The 22,396-nt window shown below is 49.8% G+C and overlaps 7 protein-coding genes across 7 annotated transcripts; 4 read left to right on the top strand and 3 right to left on the bottom strand.

The window, feature by feature from the left end:
• Window positions 1-1,369: 1,369 nt before the first annotated feature.
• COCCADRAFT_92479 (uncharacterized protein) lies at window positions 1,370-3,957 on the bottom strand (the record flags this gene model as incomplete). Its single annotated transcript, XM_007712737.1, has 7 exons — window positions 1,370-1,529; window positions 1,578-1,763; window positions 1,818-2,679; window positions 2,731-2,912; window positions 3,035-3,265; window positions 3,311-3,415; window positions 3,629-3,957. 7 exons carry the CDS (start codon window positions 3,955-3,957, stop codon window positions 1,370-1,372), a joined length of 2,055 nt encoding a protein of 684 aa, XP_007710927.1.
• An 830-nt stretch (window positions 3,958-4,787) lies between these two features.
• On the top strand, window positions 4,788-8,253 carry COCCADRAFT_92467 (uncharacterized protein; the record flags this gene model as incomplete). The annotated part of the gene is made up of 6 exons (XM_007712738.1): window positions 4,788-5,039; window positions 5,263-5,455; window positions 5,513-5,893; window positions 5,943-6,524; window positions 6,855-7,005; window positions 7,092-8,253. 6 exons carry the CDS (start codon window positions 4,788-4,790, stop codon window positions 8,251-8,253), a joined length of 2,721 nt encoding a protein of 906 aa, XP_007710928.1.
• A 178-nt stretch (window positions 8,254-8,431) lies between these two features.
• COCCADRAFT_92475 (uncharacterized protein) lies at window positions 8,432-9,174 on the bottom strand (the record flags this gene model as incomplete). The annotated part of the gene is made up of 2 exons (XM_007712739.1): window positions 8,432-9,037; window positions 9,097-9,174. 2 exons carry the CDS (start codon window positions 9,172-9,174, stop codon window positions 8,432-8,434), a joined length of 684 nt encoding a protein of 227 aa, XP_007710929.1.
• Window positions 9,175-10,035: 861 nt separating this feature from the next.
• On the top strand, window positions 10,036-10,797 carry COCCADRAFT_25167 (uncharacterized protein; the record flags this gene model as incomplete). Its single annotated transcript, XM_007712697.1, has 2 exons — window positions 10,036-10,736; window positions 10,791-10,797. The coding sequence occupies 2 exons, from the start codon at window positions 10,036-10,038 to the stop codon at window positions 10,795-10,797; spliced, it is 708 nt and encodes a 235-aa protein (XP_007710887.1).
• Window positions 10,798-12,303: 1,506 nt separating this feature from the next.
• Window positions 12,304-12,804, top strand: COCCADRAFT_25168 (uncharacterized protein; the record flags this gene model as incomplete). The annotated part of the gene is made up of 1 exon (XM_007712698.1): window positions 12,304-12,804. The coding sequence occupies one exon, from the start codon at window positions 12,304-12,306 to the stop codon at window positions 12,802-12,804; it is 501 nt and encodes a 166-aa protein (XP_007710888.1).
• A 3,889-nt stretch (window positions 12,805-16,693) lies between these two features.
• On the top strand, window positions 16,694-19,965 carry COCCADRAFT_92539 (uncharacterized protein; the record flags this gene model as incomplete). Its single annotated transcript, XM_007712740.1, has 5 exons — window positions 16,694-17,074; window positions 17,317-17,653; window positions 17,721-17,933; window positions 18,067-19,826; window positions 19,882-19,965. The coding sequence occupies 5 exons, from the start codon at window positions 16,694-16,696 to the stop codon at window positions 19,963-19,965; spliced, it is 2,775 nt and encodes a 924-aa protein (XP_007710930.1).
• Window positions 19,966-21,381: 1,416 nt separating this feature from the next.
• Window positions 21,382-22,001, bottom strand: COCCADRAFT_3914 (uncharacterized protein; the record flags this gene model as incomplete). Its single annotated transcript, XM_007712689.1, has 3 exons — window positions 21,382-21,462; window positions 21,541-21,691; window positions 21,760-22,001. 3 exons carry the CDS (start codon window positions 21,999-22,001, stop codon window positions 21,382-21,384), a joined length of 474 nt encoding a protein of 157 aa, XP_007710879.1.
• Between the last annotated feature and the right edge of the window lie 395 nt (window positions 22,002-22,396).

Here is a 22,396-nt window from a genome sequence, read left to right on the forward strand (position 1 = left end):
ATGAGACGTTCGTCAGGTAAGCGATTGTCAGTTCTGAGGTAGTGTTAACCTACTGTTTGTTCAATACTGTTGTTGCCTAGTGCAAAATAGTATTATTGGTTATATGACCCGTACTTTAAGTGATGAAATACTTTGTATCTCACACATGTCACCATATTTACATCTACAGCTCAACCTTGTTCACTTGCCTACTAGTTCGTGGATTCCAATGCATCTGTACTATGCATGTTGTGATTGCAGCTTTAGCTGCCTTTTACGATCAGTTCCTAGAGGGGTTTCGTGCACGAGTAAATACAATCCATTTATCTCTAAGAATCTCTACGCCCATTAGCCATGCCAAAAACTTTATGAATCTGCGTATTCAGAGAATGTATGGTCACGTGAACAAAGACCAGAATTTCCACCAGCCTAACTAACCCAACCAGCCAAAACGCCAATCATAAGATCATCCATAAAAGTAACAAAAATTTAGCCATCTGCAGGAGTAACCGGAGGTACCCATCGCCACGGTAGGTTTTTAGAGTAAGAGAAAGAAGTCTTCACGTGACTAGCACCACAACCTTCACGAAACCGGTGAGAAAGTTAGTTAAAAACCAGTGCTCTGCAGAAGCCGTGGGTGCGCCTTGCCTTCTATATGAAATGGGCAATAACTCTGTAGCCTGATGCTCACCGGTGTGTCTATTTAGGAAAGGCTTCGACCCACCTGGATGCCTCAAGGTCAAATGAACATTAGTCAGGTAACCAATGACGGACGCCAGTTTTTTGGCCCCCAGACGAATCCCGCACACCATTGGCTCGCTCACCGGGCGGTGTTGAAATTCTGCCAGATCACTGAGGCTGTGCCAGAAGTGTGACGAGGCTGTGTAGGGTGCAAATGCAACGGGGAGCTACACAGCCTGGAAAATTGCGGCGATGCAAGCACAGGAGAACTGAGATAGTGAGACGTTTTTACGCTAGTCCCGTTCTTATCTAGTAACACATACATATGGCCGACTGTATGATTTTGACACTCATGCTTGGTCGTCTATTACGAGTATTCTATATGACTATCGTTGTTGGGAAAAGTTTCCCACCGCCTTGAAATTCAGATGGGTTCTAGCAACTTCGAATTAGATTTTTACAGCGGAGGATGCGAGGCCAACGTGCTTGTCCTGCGAGACCGAAGGGCAGATCAAGCTCTGGGACATGTGTTAGTTCTTGGTTGAGAAAAGAGCTTCATAACGTACCATAATCTTACCGATTCGCTTTTCGCTATGGTCTTCTTTTGAGAGACCAAATCCTCCACGCGCAAGTTGGAGTTTACGCAACTGGCGAGATTGGACAGCCTAACGAATGTCAAATGGTATCGTCTACGAGATCCCTACTCATATCATACCTCCTCAACACTTTCTTTCATGATGTAACGGAATATTTTAACTGTTTTCTCTTGACCGAGCCTGATAATGCGCCCGATGGCCTGGTTCTCGATCGAAGGGTTCCACTGGGGCTCTATGATGTGTACAATGTTGGCAGCCTTCATCTTATTCAAACTAAATTCGTGTCAGTCAAGCATGGGTATGATAGCGAATAAGACATACCCGACTGCCCCGGTCCCTAGTGTTATTAGCAATACCCGAACAGTTGTAGACTGCTCAAAGTCGTCGAGAACTTTACTCCTCCTGCTAGCTGGTATGCTGCCATGTATGCGAAAATACGGGACTGAGGCGACATCGAATATACCAGCCATGATGTCGAGAGTCGTCTTCCAGGCAGAGAATACGATGCTAATTATTGGGTGAGTTTGCGATGCGCTATTGGTAATGGATGCAAAGACGTACCACTTATCACTTGAGCCTTGTTGCTGAACATTGTCGAGAATCGCGCGCAACTTTGTAGGCCATACTGTAGTCCGTAAATCTGTAGAATTTTCTGTGTCCGAGGAAGGTACAATAACAAATGATGACCTCTCTACTCTTAAGCCGCAGAACGGGCAGCAGCTACGCCCATCTTCAGAGTTTTCATCAAGGTCCGCCTCAAAATCTGGAAGACATTCACCGCATATAAGATGATGACAAACAGTCAGTACACCTGAGCTTTTGTCGTCGCCTTGATACATTGCCGTGATTTCGCAGCCACAATGGATGCACACGGCATCTGAGGAAGTCTGCAAGAAGCTCAGAGCTTCTTCCGGTAAGGTTGGAAGGCCGTATGCTGAACTTCTTTTGGCAAGGGACCTTTCCCCGTCATTACAGAACAGTCTTAGGCCCAAGATAGCCTGGATGACTTGCTGATTAGCTTTTTTGAAACTATGCCCTGAAACAGCCAAGTCGATGTGATGTTTACAACCCGCTGCATAATCCTCATATTGCATCTGTTCTTCAGCGGAAAACCGAAGAAGTTTCGTTTCCACGATCGGTTCAGGTTGTTGCAGGATCAATTTGGTACGGCGCAAACATATGGCTTCTAAAAGTCTGCTGAGGTTGCCAAAACGATTGTTAGTCTTTGACAGGATTGGCGTGCTGATGTGCTTGCGAAATGATGCCAGGTCATCCAGCACCGGAACTCGTAAGAACTTCACGAGCGCAGCAAGGTCCTCTAAGGAGTTCTGAATCGGAGTACCTGTCAAACACCAGCGAATGCGTGCAGGTATGGTTTTGATGGCGCGAAACTGTTTCCGCAAGGGGTTGCGGATGTAGTGAGCTAAGTATGTGAGCATCTTCTATAAGCTGCGAAATGACAGGACAGAGTTACCCTCATCCAAAACTAGGCGGTACCACGCAACGCGATTTAGTGTACTCTTTCCACGACAAAAGTCTGCAGCGACAGTCGCGTATGTCGTGAGAACTATATCCATGCGAAGTAGATGAGCAAGATCCACACGTTTTCCTAAGCCATGGAATCGATGTACCATGAGCGTTCCAGGTTCAATGTGTCTAATGAATGTTAGAGGACTCACTATGGCATAATTCTAGACTTACTTGGCAATTTCTTCCTCCCAGCTCTCTAACAGCACTAGCCAGATCAGATCAGGATGGGTGTGATGTTTGTGAGTTACTTACATGAAGAGGGGACGATTATGAGGGTGGTTTTGCAAGGGACGATCTCCGTCCAAGAGTTTGTTGAGCCTCTTGTAAGCCCTACGGCGTAGTTGAGCGCTCGTTCCAGAGATCCTACAATGACGGCTAATGTGGTTAGTGTCTTCCCGAGTCCCATCTCATCAGCGAATATGCCTCCTAGGGCATCCTCCATCTCGCTACTCTTTGCGCCAGTGATGACGTGTTTGTAACTGAAGTGTCAGCCGATAATTCGTAATCTTGGCATACGGACATACCAGAATGGACCTCCGGGAAGAGAGTGAGGTTTCCAAAGACTGAGTGAAGGAGGTAAGTCTCTGGTTTCTCTCCTAGTCATAAAGTCCACGGCCTCTCGCTGATAACTTCTCAAGGTTAGCGAAAAGCTTTCTTTAGTGATGTTGAGAACGCACTTTTGGAGCACTGTGCGTATTCGCCAACTTGTAGACACTTCTCTCAAAACTTTCGACTGTGGAATGTTATCCAATACTGATTCCAGCTCGGAGTATGTGCTTTCTTTCGCATTGCCTGAAAGCAGTGCCGCAAAGTTCGTGCTTGGTGCCTCCATGATCTGCAACTTTGAGACATTGGGCAATTTAAGATATTGAGGATTGTCATATGTGACCAGGCGTGTGACAAAGCTTGGGGATTGTAGAAAGAGCCTCGTATTGCTGAGAATTCTACCAGCGGCTTTAGCAACTCCTGAAGTGTTGGGACCGTAAACGTTGACGTCTACAAGTAGGTTTGCAGAGCGTCCTGATTTTTTCCATTCGGCTCTAGCCTTCTCTAAGCTGGTACGCGATACAACGCCTTCAACCTCGACATTTGAAAGAGATGTTAGTCGTTTCAGGGCCTGCGAAATCTTTTGATTTAAGCATCCGAACCGGATGGCGTCGCGTATGTTCATCCAGAGGTAGCTACCAACAAATGTAGTTTCAAGTTCGACAAAATCGTTTCTTGCATGCTGAGATGAGCAATCCCTAAACGTAAGCGGATCTTCTCTGACTTGAAGATTCAGTTCAAGTAGCTAAGAATATCAGTGGATTGTGCTATATTAATCAGTTTTGGCCATAATCGTTACCGAGCCGTAACAAATATCCTCCGCATTGGTGGGCGCCTCAGGCTGATATGAAGAGCTTGTGGCAGAGACTTGGGGAGCATTGCGTAACCTTTCCTCATCAGGACTACTATCTGCTCTCCTAGAATTGGTATCTAGTGTGGGCAGATGATCATCTTCAGCAGTTATTAGTACTGGGTATCTTGAATGATTGCACCTACTTACATGATATGATTGAAGTGGCCCCTTCGCGCCGCTTTGATGCTTCTGATATGTCGGTAGGAGATAGTGGTCTCTTCATCGTCTTCTGGCCAATATGCTGGAGCTGTCTTTGGTCGCGTCTGCAAGTTGGACCCGAGCTTCAGTGCCGATGGTTTCTGGGGACACGCTGAGTCGCCGAAGTCCTTTTCACGTCTGATAGCCCCTTTTCAACCCTTCCAATCATTGGCCAATATGCATTCATGATGTATCAGATAACACAAGGCAGACACTCTAGGTGCCATTGGCGAGCAAGGCGCAGCTTTGGGGGCGAAAGTGGAGATGCGCATCCTGCGCACAGACCAGGCGTCATGTCCAGCTGCTCCTTCCTCTTCCACCTCCCCCTTCCACCACGACACTTTGATTCTCACTCTCCTTGAAAACGAGATGATAAGAATAAACACACGCAAAAACCTAAGGCTATGAATTCCACGACTTTTCACCTTGTACTGGAAAAGTTCAAGTCTGGCTTGAGTGAGAAAGAGAAGCGACAATTCGCAACAACCACGCTGGATGACGTCCATGTCGCTATAGAGAAGATTCAGCGCAAGCAGCAATCCGAAAAAAGGCTGCGCGCCATGAGTAAGCTAGAGTTATTCTTGGAGGGTATGAAGGAATACGAAAAAGTTGTGTCCGTCTTTCTCAACACAAGTGCGATCCTAGCGTTCGTTTGGGTACGACCCGCCGACCACAAAACTATTCACTTCTCAGGCTGAACTCGAAGCACTCAGGGCCCAATGAAATTTCTATTACAGGTACAAATCTTATTCAGTATTTTGAATCGCGCCGCATGAAGATCATTGTTCTCCAGTACGGTTTGAGTGCCCTCATGCCATCATACACAAAACAAGACATTGGTTGAGACCGACAAAGCCAAGAGTTCTGACTTTTATGAAGGTAGCCAGTACGTTTCATGAGGCCTTTGACGCCTTGCTGGATGCATATCAACGAATTGGCGAGCATATGCCTCTACTAGCCCAGTACGAAGATTATTTCCGCAATCATCCGCAGATGACTCGAGTGCTACGACTGATGTACGAGGACATACTGAAATTCCATTTCAAGGCAATGAAGTATTTCCAGAAGCGCAGTATGTGTTTCAAGTTTTCTTTCTCATCAGTATGGACACGGCATTGATAAAACGCAGTGTGGCAACAACTATTTCAGGCGCTCTGGAAAAGTTTTGACACCGAGTTCGCTGCTATACTCCGGGATCTACGCGAACACATGGCATTGATCGAATCACAGGCAACTGTGGCTCAGTTCTCTGAGATACTTGCAACGCGAACGCTTATCGAATTACAGTTTGATCGTGATAGAGAGAATGAAGTGCGCAAGCGTCGCATGGTTGTTCACCAGTGGCTCGCTGCAGCCAACTGTGGTGCTGATCAAGAGGCTTATGCCAAAGTGCGTCAAGAGCATGCAGGAACAGGAAAATGGCTTCTACAAGAGAACCGTTTTTGTTCCTGGTTCGACCCAATCCTCTGCTCAACACATATGCTATGGATGAACGGCATTCCTGGGGCAGGTTAGTTCGTACCAAGACTTACCGGAATCTTCGCTCATCATCAAGATAGGAAAAACTATTCTTACCTCTTTAGTTGTTGAGGAAGCTATGAAGCTGCCAGATGTCCACGTCGCGTTCTTTTACTGTCGTTATCTGGATAGTGAACGCAATACGTTTCTTGCGGTTGCACGCGGCATCCTATCTCAACTGCTCTTTCAAGATGACGCTCTATTGACTTATATCTACGAGAAAGCATCCACAAGTGGGCAGGTGACGCTTTCGCTTGAAGCGACCGCACGGGAACTGCTCGAAACATCATTGAAAGCTTTTGAGAAGCTATATATTGTTATAGACGGAATCGATGAGTGTGAGGGCGACCAACGCCAACAAATCGTGTCGTTCTTCCAGAGTATATGCGATTCATTGCCCCCTGCTGATGAGGATTCGTTGCGGTGTATGTTTGTCAGCCAAGATGACAATATCGCAAGGAAACAATTCGCCAATATCTCGTCATTAAAGATTACGGAGAGTCATACAAGAAAGGACATTGTTGAGTTTGTAGCGGGAAGAAGTAAGGCCATAAAACAGAAGTTTGACTTAACTACAGACCGACAACAATGGGTACAGGATCAGGTGATGAAGAGTGCTGACGGTGAGTGCAAACCTCCCTCATACATTTACCTCTCGTGTTCTGATCGGTACAGGAATGTTTCTGTTCGCACATCTTATGACTTCTTATCTCATGGATCAAAGCTCACGAGCAGAGCTCGATAAAGAGCTCTTGCCGGAGAAGTTTCCCCAAAGCGGTACTAGACTTGAAGAGATGTATACATCACGTGGAACAATGTATAGAATACAGCTGACGTGAATAGATACTCGCGCATCATACGACGGCTGACCGCCAACCGAGGATCTTTGAGCACGAAAACTGTTCAGTTGCTAACATGGCTTGTATGTGCAAAGCGACCTCTTATGTGGCGAGAGATTCAATGTGCACTGTCAATAAATTTGGAAGACCAGACTGTGGACTGGGAGCGTGACCGGCTCCGCGTGGATTCAAAAGACTTGTGTGGGTCGTTGGTCAACATTCATGCCGATAGCACCGTTGTCATAGTCCATCATTCTGCTAAGAAGTGAGTCCTTTTGCCAGATCTGTGTACAGGGACCACGTCCAGCGTATGGGTTCTTCTCCTCGCTGCGAGTATACTAAATGTTGCAGATATCTAATTGACAAAAGTCTCGTCAACCTTGGATATGGTGAGGGTAATTTGGCTCTTCTATGCATATCGTACCTTTGCTTTGAAGGGTTTGATGTTGAAGACGATAATCGCAGCGTGCCTGATTACATCCCATCGGGATATTATGGATTCATGGACTATGCGTATGCATACTGGGCTCGTCACCTGGATGCATTCTTGCGTGGAAAGGAATCAAAAGACGCCCTAAACGAGATATCTGAAGCAGCGGAAGTTTTCATCGACATGTACTGGGCGCAGCCCCGGACCAAGTCGGTACCCCCGAAATCATTCTTAGCAAGATGGGAGGCGCTCTCGAGCAATCGCAATTTTAACAAGCTCACTATTGCTGCTCATCTCGCACAGAAACAGCTTATTGCCTCAACCGCTCACTCTTCGGATCTTCAAGTGCTCAAGCTTCACCACGCATTAAACAAAGTGCGTGAGCACCTTGAGTTGGAAAACGCTTCAGCGAATGGGGCGACGAAGTTGCAAGCAATGTACGGCGAGAATATCTTCAAATGTCCAAGGGTCAACTGTATACGATTCTACGGCGGCTTCGCATCACAACAAGAGCGGGACGACCACATAAAGAAGCACGAACGGTCCTTTTTTTGCTCTTTCCCGGGCTGTGCAATGGCCACGCTAGGTTGTAGCACACCGAGGGAGCTCCACAAGCACGAGACGGAATTCCACAAGACATTTGATTACGATGACGAAGAAGCAGAGTATCCCGAGTTGCCATCGCAGAAGGTGTCCTTTGATTGCAAAGAGTGCGATGCTAAGTTCACTCGTAAGCAAAACCTTCAGATTCATATGCGGAGTCGCCATGCGGAGAGTGGAAGCAAGCCAGCAGCCCATGTCTGCTCGACGTGTAGCAAGAGCTTTGTGAGGAAGAATGATCTTACTCGACACGTGACAACTACACACGACGATGCAAAGTCATTTGTGTGTGGCGGCAAGCTCGGTGACGGGTCTGGTTGGGGGTGTGGGCGTGTTTACAACCGTGGTGATATGCTGAAAAGGCATTGGAAAAGTACAAAGGGCAAGGTGTGCATCGTGCAGAAACAGAATGAGGAAGATGCCGACAATGCCAGCTTGAGTGCCTCATTGCAGCCCTCGGCCGCATCTACACCTCAGCCCTAAATGGGTGTGATGTAGCACATTTGTACACATGAGCTCGAGGCATAACATTGGTACGAAGGGTTCCGCAATTGACACGTTAGATTAGGCATTCGGGAAGAATTTCTCAAATTGGATGGGTTTGGATATGTGAATATCACAGATAGCGTTCGAACAAAACAAGGTTCGTGTCGCTCTATGGTTAATGCCGTTTTGCTTCCTTCTCCTTCTCCCTCTTCTTCTCTTCAATCAATGCATCCAGCCGCCAGAACGAAGTGATTCCCTCCACAAGGCAGGTGCCTACCCATTTCCACCATACTCCGTCCAAAAAGGTACATCCATGCTTGGCCAATCTCATCACCATGATAACAGCCTCAACTGAATGAATCGGAAGCATCATCATAAAGATCAGCCAGCCGTACCGAGCTACAAAGTTCGCAAACGATGGCACCATAAATAGAGCGTAATCGTAAATGGGCGAGCCAGGCTGCCAGTTCGCTGCACGAGGCAACAAAAGAAAGGCCAGCAGACACTGCGTAAAGTTCCACAGATGAGCCGGCCGTGTATATGCAGGGACAAACCGTGTAATGGAGATGTCGCTCCGGCCCAGAGTCTCCAAAGCGTCCTTGTCCATCTTTGCCATACGCTCGCGAGACTCACGCAGGGTCGTCATGGGCGGATCCAACCCTATAACAGCTTGTTGGCCACCGCAGCTGAAGACCATCTTGTCCAAGTCGATATCGATCATTTTCGCGCTGCGGCTCTGGAACATGGATCGTGAAGCATAAGCTTCGACGTATCGGCGGATCTGCGGTCGTAATCAGGAACTGGAGGGCACTCGACAAGAGACCTAGAGACGGCACGTACAGAGTCGTGGTGCTCGGTGTTCATATGTTTGACGATGCGCTGCCTGGTGGCTTCATCCGTAGCTTCCTTGGTCGCCATTATGGGCGAATTAGCGGCCGGGCTATGGGCTAGAGATGCAATTGCTCTATCGTGGGTGTTCAGCGGGCGGAGATGTGATCGTAGATTGCCCATCTCTGATCTGCAGTGACCCGGCGCTCTTCGGCCCGGTCATCGCGCGGAAGGTCATGCCGCGCCCCGCGATTGGTAGCGACGAACCAGACAACGTTTCTCGCTACCACAAAACCGCCGTCTAGCGAGCTCCCATATTGCGTTCTACAATTTTGTTTTTCTTCAGAATGAGAACATGGTGTATGTTCTGTGTAACGTTTGCCGCTTATGCTACACGGAACGGCAAAATCCACATCCGGTCAGCCGATGAGAAAGGCTGCCGATCATATTCGGACTGACGCGTTGCCATTGACATCAGGTCCAAGGAGTATGCGGCACAGTTGGCGGGGAAAAAGTTGGAACATACGCAATGGACAGGACACCCCAGTCGAGACATTCTAGGCCCCAAGACGATGGTCGCAAAGTGTGCGCAGCTGTCAGCTAGGACGATGCACGCAGGGATGGCGTCAAGTTTTTGGACGTGTTGGAACTGGTCTCGCAGTGGGGTGAGTGTAGGCGCCACATGGTGCGTCAGACTGCATGCAAAGGTGGGCCAGGTGCGGCAGGGGTAGCAAGTACCTGGGAGCCTTCAAACCGGTTCCAGTTGCTCATGCCGCCTTTCTCTTATTAACGAATTGCTCCGTGGTCCTGGGTCGTGAATTGCTATTTTTCCAAGAGTTTTGTTCAGCGTGTCATTTTTATTTTTGTTGCGCAAATACATAACATACAACCAGCAAATCCCTACCAAGGACCCCAACTACACTTTTTTTCTGAAAACCAAAGTATCACACCATGGCGGACACAGTCGAGGAGAGCAAGCAATCCATTTCTGGAGAGGGACAGGCTGATGCCAATGCTTCTGTAGGAGCAAAGGGCAGTGCGGAATCATCGAGTAAGAAAACCGAAAGGAAGACGCCGAAGAAGCTGGGCGGAAAGAAGCCTCAACAGCAGCCCACTCCTGACGCCACTCCTGCCCCTGATAGCGATGGCGAAGGGAACGCTGAGCAAGAGGACGCAGAATCAAAGAAGCAAACCAACGGCGGCGACGCCGACGACTCGGACGAACCCCAACAAGAAAAGTCAAAGTCGCAATCGAGGCGCCGCCAGTCTCGAGGCCGCGGACGACGAGGCGTGGAATCTGGCGCCGAGTCTGATGCCCGATCAGATGTCTCGCAATCCGGAGGCCGTCGTAACCGCCAGCGCCAGAAGAAGGGCGGAAAGGGAGGCGGCCCACTGGACGACATTACCGAGAACGTGCCTGGAGGCGAGCTTGTTGGCGGAGCTGGCGACATGGTCCAAAACACTGCTGGAAAGGCCGTTGGCTCCGTCGGCGATACAGCTGGCAAGGCTCTCGGTGGCCTGACTGGCGGCGGCAAAGAAGATGACGGCGGCAAAGACGGCGGTGAGCAGCTTAGGTTGCGCCTGGAACTCAATCTCGACATTGAGATTCAGCTCAAGGCCAAGATTCACGGTGATCTTACCCTTGGATTGCTGTAAGTGAAATTGTATTTTTGGTGAGATTATCTTATGCTAACGATGAACTATAGTAACTAAAAGATCTTGGGCACGACGACAAAGACTTAATGCACGGCATGTTATTGACCTGTTAGTAATTGGAACCATTTGGAAGGCGTTTATATGAACTGGGAGTTTTGCATCCAAAGTGCCCCTCCCCCTTTGTTAACCTACTCGCAGAGTGTATGCGAGTAGTGGCCTACATAGGAATTGCAAATTACATGTATATCCACACGTATTTTGGCTAGCTTAGTTAACTGGAGAGTTTTGTTTGCAGCGGTATACCAAAGTTGTTAGTGTCCGCGTAGTTAGGTAGAGACAGAGACAGAGACAGAACTATTGCAATGTTATTTTTCTCCACACCAAAGTCATAAATCTCGCGTGATGCTCTCGCCATACCTCTCGCCATGTGTCTCGCTACACTTGTAATCGTGAGACAGCGACAAGGAAGGAATCGTACACTTGACTGCACCGTGACGTCATAGCTGTAATCCATACCAAGACGCGACCTGCGGACCCCTCCAAAAAAAGTAAATCAAAGCCAAAGAACGCGTGGAAATGGCAAAATGATAAACACTATTACATCATATCTGCTCCAAAAGGGCAAACAAACCGCTCTCCCAAAAAAAAAGGTCCAGGTGCATGTTTGACGGGTTACAAGGGCAAGGAAGAAAGCCATGGGTTTTCTTCCGTTCTAGATCTACCAAACAAAAGAGAAGAGAGAGAGCGACCGAAGCTCCCCCTTCCCCCCCTAGCACTAGCCCATATGTACGTTTGCGCGTCGTCGGACTAGGATAAAATTGACATGAACCGATGCCAAAACCAACCCAGTAAAAGAGCTTCACAAGCGCAAGGTTAAAGGATAACACGTATCCATTATCGTCTCTTTCCGCATAAAACGGCATTATCCGCACAAATGATGCGGGAAGGCTGAATGGGAGAGGGCTGGCCTGTGGTGTCATGAAAGTGGGTACCATACCAAGGCGCGCCCACCTTTATTCCCGCTCTTTTGACATTGACGTCAGCACCGTTTGTTGCTGTGGGGAAGGAGCAAGGGTGGAAGCTTGCTTGGGTTTTTTTGTGGGCTAGAGAGAGAGAGTAGCTTGCGTGGGTCGGGTTGATGGGGATGAATTCTTGTTTTTTGGGTGGTTGCGGAAAGCAGGCTTGGTGGGTGGAAGGGGTGGTGCCAGGGCAGGGCCTTGCGTGTGGTGGATTGCGCTGATGCATGGGGGGCGGCGGGGTGGGTTTTAGGCTGACCTTGCTGGCCTGGCTGAGCTGGACCCGGTTGGTAGTGTATTGCTCTGGTCTGCTCTCTCACTCTTCTCTTTCCACTACTCTATTCTACTTACTACCTTGGAACTTTTGTTTGACTTGAATTCCTAATTCCCTAACCCCCCCACCCACATCCGCCAATTCCCCTCCTCCCCTACTGTCCCATAAGGATCTGATTTCTTCGTTTCCCCTTCCTTTTACGGGATACTATACAACAACCACACACCTAAACACCCAACCTACCATTGCATGATCGCGCGTCTCCCGCCCGACATGGCCGACAAGAACCAGAACGACTACTCGGACTCTGAGCCGCACGAGCGCTCGACCATGGCCCAGCAAAAAGCCATCAACAAAAAGAAGCAAGAGCGACGCGAAGCCGGTCTCCAATCCGCCCGCTCGCGCTCCTCATCGCGCCGTGCCCGCCGCGCCCGCCTCGAGGAAGACAAGAAGAACGGAAAGTACATGCACACGACGCCGCTCGAGGTGCTCGAGGAGGCCGATGCAAACGGTGACCTGCAGAAGATGGGCATGTTTGAGCGTATCGGGCCCGACAGCACGTCCATGGATGGTCCTGTTACGTATGCGCGTGCGATGCGTGGTGAGATTCCTATGCGTGGCACGAATCCCAATGAGCCGTTTCGCATGGAGCCGGAGAAGGGCGGGAGTGAGTTGAAGGATCAGGATGGATTGAAGTTGACGCTTGAGGCAAATCTGGAGATTGAGATTGAGCTCAAGGCGAGTATTCGGGGGGATTTGACGTTGAGTTTGTAGTAAGTTCCTTTCCCCTGTTTCCTTCTCTTTCTTGCCTTTTTTTTCCTCATATACCCTTGTTCTTTATCACATATACCCTTTTTTTTCTTTTTGCTTTCTCCCTTTCAGTTCTACACTTTTCGCTTCTCGTTCCTCCTCTTTTTTTTGTTCGCTTACATGGAGAGCCAATATACATGCCATGTATACGGACTTGCACGAAAGAGCAACAAAAGAAGAAGAAGAGAGAGAAAAAGCGAGGGAAGCGGTCTTTCTCACCACGCACACACACGCATCCACAAAGCATTTGGGCAAAGACAAGATGCTAATTGGCCTCTTTCAACAGCCAATAACATAATTGCCTCTTTTTGTGTTTCCCCCGCTTGCGGAGTTGTGTCGAGAAACGTCTGTTGCCTCTCTCTCTTTTCTCTCTTCATCGTGGCAGCCAGTCTTTGAGCGAATGGTGTTTTGCGGCTTCCTCTCTACCACCACCTATCTCTTCTTCACCGCATTTCTTACTCTTTTTTGAATTCCTTTTTCCAAACATGCCAGCGGTTCTGGCCTGCAATAGTAACTGAACTTAACAGTGAATAGTGCTTGAATTTCGAGAAATCCTACAATCGGCATTCAATCAGCGTTTTTGGATTTTTTTCTTGAGAGCCATATTACTTTTCTTTTCCCAAACAAACGAAACTGGGAAAAAGATTTTATGAGACGATTGCGGCGGATTCACGACCCTTTACTACACCTAGGGGAGGCGTATATGAGAGGGGTGATTGCCGCCTTTATGAAGATGAGAAGAAGAAGAAGAAGAAGAGGAGGAGGAGTGGAATATAAAGAAACTTGCACTTTGATCTGAGCGTTTGAGGAGTTTACTACTAGGGAAATCATTTTTGTCTTTCTGGGGGCTATCATATAGCATTTGTGGAAAGAAGAGAGAAATATCGATATAATGATTACATGTGACGATGGCTCCTTTTGTTGTTTCTCGAGTCGTCTGATTCTGTTTCCGGTATCAAGGTTTGTTTGTTTGTCGTTTCCTCGATAAAGAATGGGCGTGTAGGTTGAGTGATGTTGCAGAGTCGAACATATTGACAGGGATGCAGTTTGGTAAGGACCGAGACGGCGACATTGCTTTGGCCATGGCCAGGGGGGAAGAAAGGGATGATCTTTTTCAAGGGTGGAGTTGAAGCAAGTCTGGTGTAGGCACGGATATGCACAGTAGGGTTGCGGGAGGAAAGTGGGGTGGTGATGGTAGCAAACGGCACGGGACGTGGTATCGACACCAGGAAACAGGGTATGATCACGTGACGTATATACTTATCGTCGCTAGTGATTTGTGCAGCATGACTAGATATTGGCTATAGATTTCTGTTGGACTTGCTGCAAATAAATTAACCAATGATTGAGTAGACATGGATCTGAACTCGTTCAATTGGAGCAGTGTCCTGTTCAAGCAGAAACCTTGTATCGAGTACTTTTGTCAACTTCCAATGAAGAGCGTTGAGTGTCATACTCGCTCTAGCGGTACTAGACTAAAAAGGCAATGTGGGATGAGCACGTTAGTCCGTTGCTTATTCGCAATGCCACCTGTCAATGTGAGAGTCGAGTTCTCGCTAATTGATCAGGCTAACAGCGGGGAGCTGAGTGGAATAGAGTTCGCATGCGCTCGTGTGATAACGAGTAGCTTGGCAGGAACTCTGCATCTCATTTGAGCTTGGACTACAACACGATTGGTGCAGAAGTTGGGGTAAGGCGGATGCAGATGGGAAAGTATTGAGCTAGTATGTGATACTGCACATGTGTAGCATCTTGCAATGCACAGATGCATGCCGTCATGTATAAACTTTATCGGCACGTGCAGGCATGTTGAAAAGGGAGTGGATCGATGTGAATAGACGCATACGTACTCTTCCATCGGATGGCCAAAAACAGATGGAGCGAGCAAAGGGGAGGTGAAAAGGGAAAGAGGAGGGGTGTGGGTGGATCTGCATGGATGTGAATAGATGTAGATGGAAGGCGAGTCAGGAGGGAGGAGATCGTGGATGTGGAAGGTGAGGCGTTGATGGGCAAGGGCAAGGGATGCAAGAGGGCAGGAACGGTGGGTATCAGCAGCGCCAGCACAGAGAGAGGTCTGGATGCTCGGGCAAAAAAGCACGTGAAGATGGTACTTAGTCCGTAGATGATGAGGGCGCAGTGACAGACAAGAGGTGACAAGTGCCAGTGCCAGTGCCAGTGCACGACGCGGGTCGGGGAGAGGCCAAAAGGTTCCGAAAGTGACAGGGCCGGGCAAGGGCACCGGTTGGATGGGAGGGAGGGAAGGGAAGCAGTTGGGATGGGGAGGCCCAGGCCAACCTTGCGCGGGGCAGGCGGAAGAGACAGCTCGGTCGGCGTGGGTTCGGAGGGGAGTGGATGACGAGTGTTTTCGGATTACGAGGAGTTGGAGATTGCAATACCAAGACGGCCACTGCTGGACAAGTCGACACCGAGTCAGGCCGCTGCTGTCCGTACGAAGTGTGCTAGCATGCACCGTCTACCAAGGTACGGACGTAGCAGTACAAGTATAGCACCTTTCTTACATGTATGCCCGTAAGCATGGCCCGATAGTTATCAAACGTGGGCCGAGGCTAGATAGCACACGGTTTGTTGTCCAGCTACTAAGTTCATGTATGTGTGTACGTACTCTACTGTCTCTAAGTACTCCACGTCCTACTAGATGCATCCATAATGGAGGGAGGGGTGGAGGCCCGCCGATCGCTCGGAAATATGGCTGCAGATCAGTGCAGCACTCGATACACACACATGCAAGACGTCTTTTTTTTTTCTCCGACTGCCATGTCCAAGACTCTCGACACGCCGCTTTCTTGGATAGTACGCGGCTTGCACAGGTCCGGCTTCTTTTCGACCGTCAGCTTAAAAAGCCTCGGTCCGGCGAGCGTTGCCCCACCATGGACGTAAGTATACTTAGTATGTAAGTACGTTGTTCATGTATCAGTGTCCTTGTCACTATCCTTGCCCGTGACCCTGTCGGCGGGGAACAGGCCATGCAAACTGACGACTCGAACTCGGGTGATGCAGCAACGCATAGCATAGTTGAAGCTTGCAGCACATCGAAGCTTATTATCAGCCTGTTGGAGGTGTTGGGGTAGCCCATTTCGGCCAATCCCACGCCTGTCCTCGACACACACAGCCTCTACCACTGCCTACAAACACCCAGGGGCAGGGACGTGTTGCGGCCCGCAAGGCCCGACCGTATTGTGTCCTATCCTCGTGTTTGACAGCCATCCAAGGGGCAGTGCTCACACGTGTGGTTAGCTAATCATAGCATCAGCAGGTGCCACGGGTGCGGTGGTGAGCAGAGGGGGGGTAAGAATACGTGCAGCGTGTCCATATCCTACCATGCATGTATGTAGTAGCAAGTATGTAGGAATATACAAGTAAGTATGCATCCAAGCCATGGATGGGCGGCCTAATGTGGAGAGAATGGGCTATCGGGGGCGGAAGCTAAGCACTCGGTACGCGCACAAGTGGATTGGATGGCCGAGCGAGACCCTGCCTTGCCTGCCTCTTTGCCCAAGCGACTGCGACTCTCTCCCCGCCGAATCCACATACACACACTCACACACGCCCACACTCATCTCTCGCCCTCCCAAACACGCGGGCACCACTCAACACCCACCCATCTACTGCATCCTCCCTCTCCCAATAGCCCCTTGGGCTCCTATCCACCCCCCACCCTGTTCCCCACCCTCGCACACGCCCCCGTCTTCTGCTCGGCACACGCGCGCCTCCAATGTCCCAACTGTGCCTGGGGCTTGTCGTCACGCCCGCATCCACGTCGTCGTACAGGCCATTGTCTGCGCACACCCGTGTCGGTTGAGCGCCCTGCCTCTGCGTCCCCACCATATCCACCATGCCCGCCACAGGAGGAGGACGCGCTGCCCACCCCCCGCCTTCGACGATGCATTCCTCGCGCAGAGAGAGTAGTGCCATGGCCCCTTCAACCCAGCGCCCGGGCATCAAGACACGCGCCTACTCGGCTCCCAACGTGCCCAAGTGCGATAGTGACGTTAGCACCGACTCTCCACGCACAGACGACGACCAAGAAGGCGAGGAGATTGCCGACGATGCCTTTTTCCAGCGATACCACTTCCCCCAACCCGTTCCCATAGCCCAGGAAGAAGAGGCCGGCAGCAGCGCCGAGTCCTCGTCCGACACCGAAGGCCCACTTTCTCCCACTCATGTCAAGGATCGTAGCCAAGCGGGCGACTCCGTCTCGGAGCCATCTACGGGGGTGAGTTGTGATTTTTTTTTCCTCCCTCTCTTTGGTTGTTGTTATTGTTGTTGTTCTACTGTTGTTGTTGTTGTCATGGTGCTAGCGTTTCCACGGCGCAAAAAAAAGAAAAGAGGGAGGAGATCCAAAGTCAGACGAAGAACAACGGAGATTGAGCTTGGGAACAACACAAATGGGAAACCATCAAAAAAATAAGCCTCCCACAAAAAAACTTTAAACTGGCTGACATTGTGATCATCTAGTCCGCCAACAGCGACTCAGCCGCCACCACCATGCAAGACCTCAACATTGCCGTTGTGGGAGTGCGGGGTTCAGGCAAATCTACCTTTGCCCGACGCGCACTCGGCTTGCCCGAAGCTGCATCCGCAGGCAATTGCTCGCGCAGAATGACCATTGATGGCACCATCTATGTAGTCCGCTTGGTCGAAATGACCTTCACCGACGTGCAACTGGGCGAGCGCGGGAACATCAAGTGGCCAGACAGCACCGACGACTTTGCCACGCCTCGTATCCACGCCGCCGTTATCCTCTACGATGTTACAAACCAGGAAAGCCTGGCTAACGTGCCTGAAATGCTCAGTTAGTGCCCGTTCCAACCCGCCCACGAGGTGCCTCCGCTCCTGCGTCGTGCTAACCATGTTCGCAGATACGTTCAACAAGGTCCAACTGCCGTTCATCTTGGTTGCATGCAAATGCGATCAACACCCCGCTCACCGCGAGGTCGATCCATCCGTGGTGGAGCACAAAGCAAAGTCCTTCATTGGAGACGTGAGCGTGTTTCAGACCTCCGAATCGTCGCCGGAGGCGCACCGAGCATGCCTGTCGGTCATCACCCGCGCAGCAATAGCGGCCAAGCGACGTAAGTAATTCATTTCCTTTTTTTCCTTCCCTGACAAGCCCCCCCGTGACGTGTCGAGCGCGTCCCCCCCCCCCCCCATGGCCAGCATTTGTCGTGCCTATGCACAAGGATGCAAGTCATTGACGTACTTCAGCTCCCTCGCAGGCCTCGATGGCGCGGCGCCGGGCCAATTCTTCCGCAGTACAGTCCAAGACCCAAAAGGACCTTTGGAGCCGCAAACACGAGCGTGCTAGCTCGGAAATCTCTCTCAGGTTTCAACGTAAGCCTAGCGAGATCAAAGGCCACCGTTATAAGCCCAGCGACGTCAACAAAACCTTCTTCAACGCCGACGAGTCGCCCGGCTACGACTCGCAGGATTCCGATGATCAAGATTCGGATGCTGGCCAAAGCATCATGTCGGTGAAGCCCTCTGACGAAAATGGCTACACCTTTGAGCAGCTCGTCGACCGACTACTGGCACAGCCAATGTCCAAGAATGACACCAAATTCGTCTCCGTCTTCCTCGCCCTGTACCGGAGGTTCGCCACACCGGGCCAGCTCCTCGAGGCCATTATCAAACGCTTCGAGGCTCTCAATAAGGAAAAGGACCTACCCATGATCCGCATCATTGCTCAACTCCGCTACCTGACCATACTACACCAATGGGTTGCCTACTACCCTGGTGACTTTGCCTACCCCACCACCCGCCGCTTGATTCGACGATTTGCTTCCTCATTGGCCTCGAACCGTGAATTCTCCGTTGCCGCAACCGAAATCCTCCGCGATCTGGAAATGGTCACCGAAGATGACGACACCGACTGGGCCTGCAGCGATCGCCAACGGATGCAGAATGAAAACATACCCGCATTCCACAACAACGTACTTGACGAAGACTCGGACGAAGACGAATTCTCAAGAGCTTTGGGCCACATGTCCATGGACGACTCCTCGCGAAACTCCATAGCCCGAAGTAGTTTGACTGGCGGCGCCCCATCTACAAATGAGTCCATGGGCTCATCACAGACCCTCATCACCCAGGTCGAAAAGAACGAACGTCTTGCCCGACAACTCGAGCCCAACCCTGTCAAACCCCTATCAAAGATACAATGGCACCAGTTCATGAATGAGCCAGAGGATGCCATTGCCAGAGAATTGACCCGCATAGATTGGATCATGTTTTCCTCAGTCCGACCACGAGATCTTGTCCGCCACGTAATCCTCAACAACGACGAAAAGAAGAGATGCAAGAACCTCGAAAACGTTACGCGCATGACCGAACATTTCAACTACATTGCACTACTCGTCACAAACTACATCCTCCTCCGCGACAAGCCCAAACACAGGGCACTAATGATGGAGAAGTGGATGAAGATTGCGCGGCAGCTTCGCAAGCTGAACAACTACAACATGCTGGGTGCTGTCATGGCTGGCATCAAGGGCACAGCTGTTATCCGCCTACATGCAACCAAGGACTTGGTTCCACAGGCCACGACTCAAGATTTTTGGAAATTAGACATTTTGATGAGCCACACCAAATCACACGCCGCATATCGACTGGCATGGGACAATAGCTCAGGAGAACGAATTCCGTACATTCCGCTACTTCGCCGCGATCTCGTATCCGCCTCCGAAGGCAACTCAACATTTATTGGCGACAAGAAGAAGACGGACTCAGCCTTGGCACCACATCCAGGTGTCAGCGTCTTCGAGGCCGCTGGAGGAAAACGCGACAGCCGAGAACCATTGCCAGGGGGAGTTGTTGGCAAGGAGAGGATCAATTGGCGCAAGTTTGAGATTATGGGCGAGGTCATTGTCGGCGTGCAACGCGCCCAGGGCACGCCTTATCCAAACTGGCAAAAGTGCGAAGAAATTCGGACCCTGATCCTCGACGTCAAGATCAACAAGGATGAAGAAGTAAGTAACGCACCCTAGACTGGCGTAGTGTCAGGCAGCTAAGAAATCGCACTAGGAACTTTGGGAACGTAGTGCCCACCTCGAAGCCCAAGGAGCCAATGAAAAGGGTAGAATAGCTCGATGGTTTCGAGAGCGTTAGTGCCTCTTTCTTTCCTATTGTCTGCTTGCAGGCGTGTCACATTTTTTTTTCATTCTTAAACTTGGCGATGAGAGCAGAAAAGCTAAGCCAAGGACTTTTAGCTGGGCGTATATCTTTGCCTTCAATGCCTTTAGCGTTGACGTTGACCCACCCGGCGATAGCGGCAGCAACAGCATCAGGCACCTAACACACACAAACACCTAACCCCTATGCGTGCATGCAACAAGGCATTGAGCCACAGATACCCAGCAGCAGCACCATCTCATCACCGCCATCGCTTGCATACTCTTTCGACAACGACAATGATTGCAAAGACGCCGCGCCGACTACTCTGATTCGTTTGTTTTTTTTCTTTCTGAAAGACATTTGCGCCATCTCCCTCTCTCTATATATCTCACCTGCCATATATACCCATCTCTGTTCCACCTTGCCCTTCCCCCCCCCCTCCGACACTACCAAAAGGTGGGGGTGATTGGGGGGACGGCATTTGTAACGACATGTACCTGTGTTTTTTTTCTTGCTCTTTTTTTTCTACCAAATTACGAAGCATCTTGGTAGCCCTTGGTCTCTTTGTTTTCTTTCCTTTCTCTGTTTTTTTTTGTGGGCAACCCTGCACGATACCTCTCTTTGTCTGTCCTGTCCTGTCTTGTCCGTCCTCTTTGTCTACTTACTTGTCGGTCTCTCGAAAATCTTCCACTTCTTGTCTCTAGATATCCATGGACGTGTTTTCTTTTTTTTGTACGTACTTTTGGATTTCTTTCACCACAAAGTATATCCACATGATAAACCAAATGAGGTCTTTCGTTCATGATGCCTTTTTGCGTGTGCCATGTGTGGACTTTTCTTTATGGTTGGGGTTTCGAGTATGTGTCTGACGTCTACTGGATATCTAGTGAAGAAGTCCTTTTGCCTTGTTTTTCATACTTTGTTGGATAAGGATATACGGAGGTGTGTGTTTTTCTCCATCCCAGGAAGGGACAGAGACTCAAGGGAAAAAATATGTTGGTTGGGATCTACATATAAAAAAAACGGGGGGGGGGGTTTCCATCGGATCAAGCTGGGCAAAACTGGCTTCGTTTCTTTTTACCTTGTTTCTCTCTCGCTCTCGGATTTTCTTCTTGATGAGCAAAGCTACTTTTGAAGTGGCTCGCTTTTTGTTTTGTATCCTGTTAGTGGCTCGATACGATGGTATTGAGGAATCCAATAGTCTCTGTTCATGACCTTGTGCGCTGCTTTTTTTTGCTTGCTGGAATCATGACATGCTTGCTTGAGGGGATATGTTAGACACATGTCATGCCACGACAGCGAGTCACTTGATGGAGAGTAGAAAGAACCAATGCATGGTACATGTATTATTCATCTTGCATATGTAGCCTTATAGTATGCTATGTTGGGGACTCGAACGCCATGATGCATCTATTTGTTCAGCTCCTCAGCCCTCTTCTTCAGCTCCTCCTTGCTCGCGGGCTCGGGCAGGTTCTGGGCAATGACTGGGCCCTATACATACGTATCTTGTTAGCCTCATGAACATATCGCTTGCTCTACCAAGTCCTTGTGAAGCATAGTTTATCGTACCTTTGACTTGAAAGCCTCAGCATGTTGCATATTGCCCGTGTCGTGCATGCCGTGCGACGAAGCCGTCGAGTCCGAAGACTCCTTTGCGATCTTATCGGTGATGCCTGCAGCAAGGTGGAGAGTTAGATTTGCTTTGTGTGTTGACAAAACACTAGGTTAGAGAAGGGAAGACTTACTACCAGGAGCAGACTCTTCAACAGGGTGGTCAGGCATTTTCACTTTTGCTTGTCGGATTTCTTTCCTGCAAGGACTTCTGGGCCGCCAATGTACAAGAACTCGGCTACGTAGGCGTTGACTTTGTCTTGCTCTGTCGTCTCCTCGCTCACGTCGAGCTTCTGGATGTCGGTGGCTAGGGTTGCGGTCTCGGTGTCTGTGGGTTCGGTTTGGCTCTGCAGGTATTGCAGAAGCGCGTTGAAGTTTGGCGGTTGTTTTTGTTGTTGCGAGTCAGATGGAGAGGCCATGGTGGACAAGGGGAATGATGCGGGTTATGTAGGCGGCGAAGTAGCGGGAGCGTGATCGGTGACGTAGGTGTGAGGGAGGGTGAGATAGGAGAGCGGGGAGCTTGCAGGTGCGGTTGCAGTTGCAGTTGCAGTGGTGATGGGCGGAGGGCTCCGTTTGGGTTAGTGCGGGGTAGGTCAGTGGATAGTCTTCTAGTAGTATGTGCTACGTAGGTAGTTGGGGGCCCTTGGAATCAAAGCCTAGAATCCAAGGTGTGACGAGGCAGAGTAAGGCTACAATGATCTAGCTTGGAAGACTAGAATGTACTCGCCCCACGTGCCTAGTTCTTCCGAACTAGGCCCTACCCAGCTCAACGTCAACCACCAGCTCAACGTCAATTTTGCTACCCCCCACCACT

This window comes from Bipolaris zeicola, assembly GCF_000523435.1.
Source record: "Bipolaris zeicola 26-R-13 unplaced genomic scaffold scaffold_48, whole genome shotgun sequence".
In the NCBI taxonomy this organism is placed as follows: domain Eukaryota; kingdom Fungi; phylum Ascomycota; class Dothideomycetes; order Pleosporales; family Pleosporaceae; genus Bipolaris; species Bipolaris zeicola.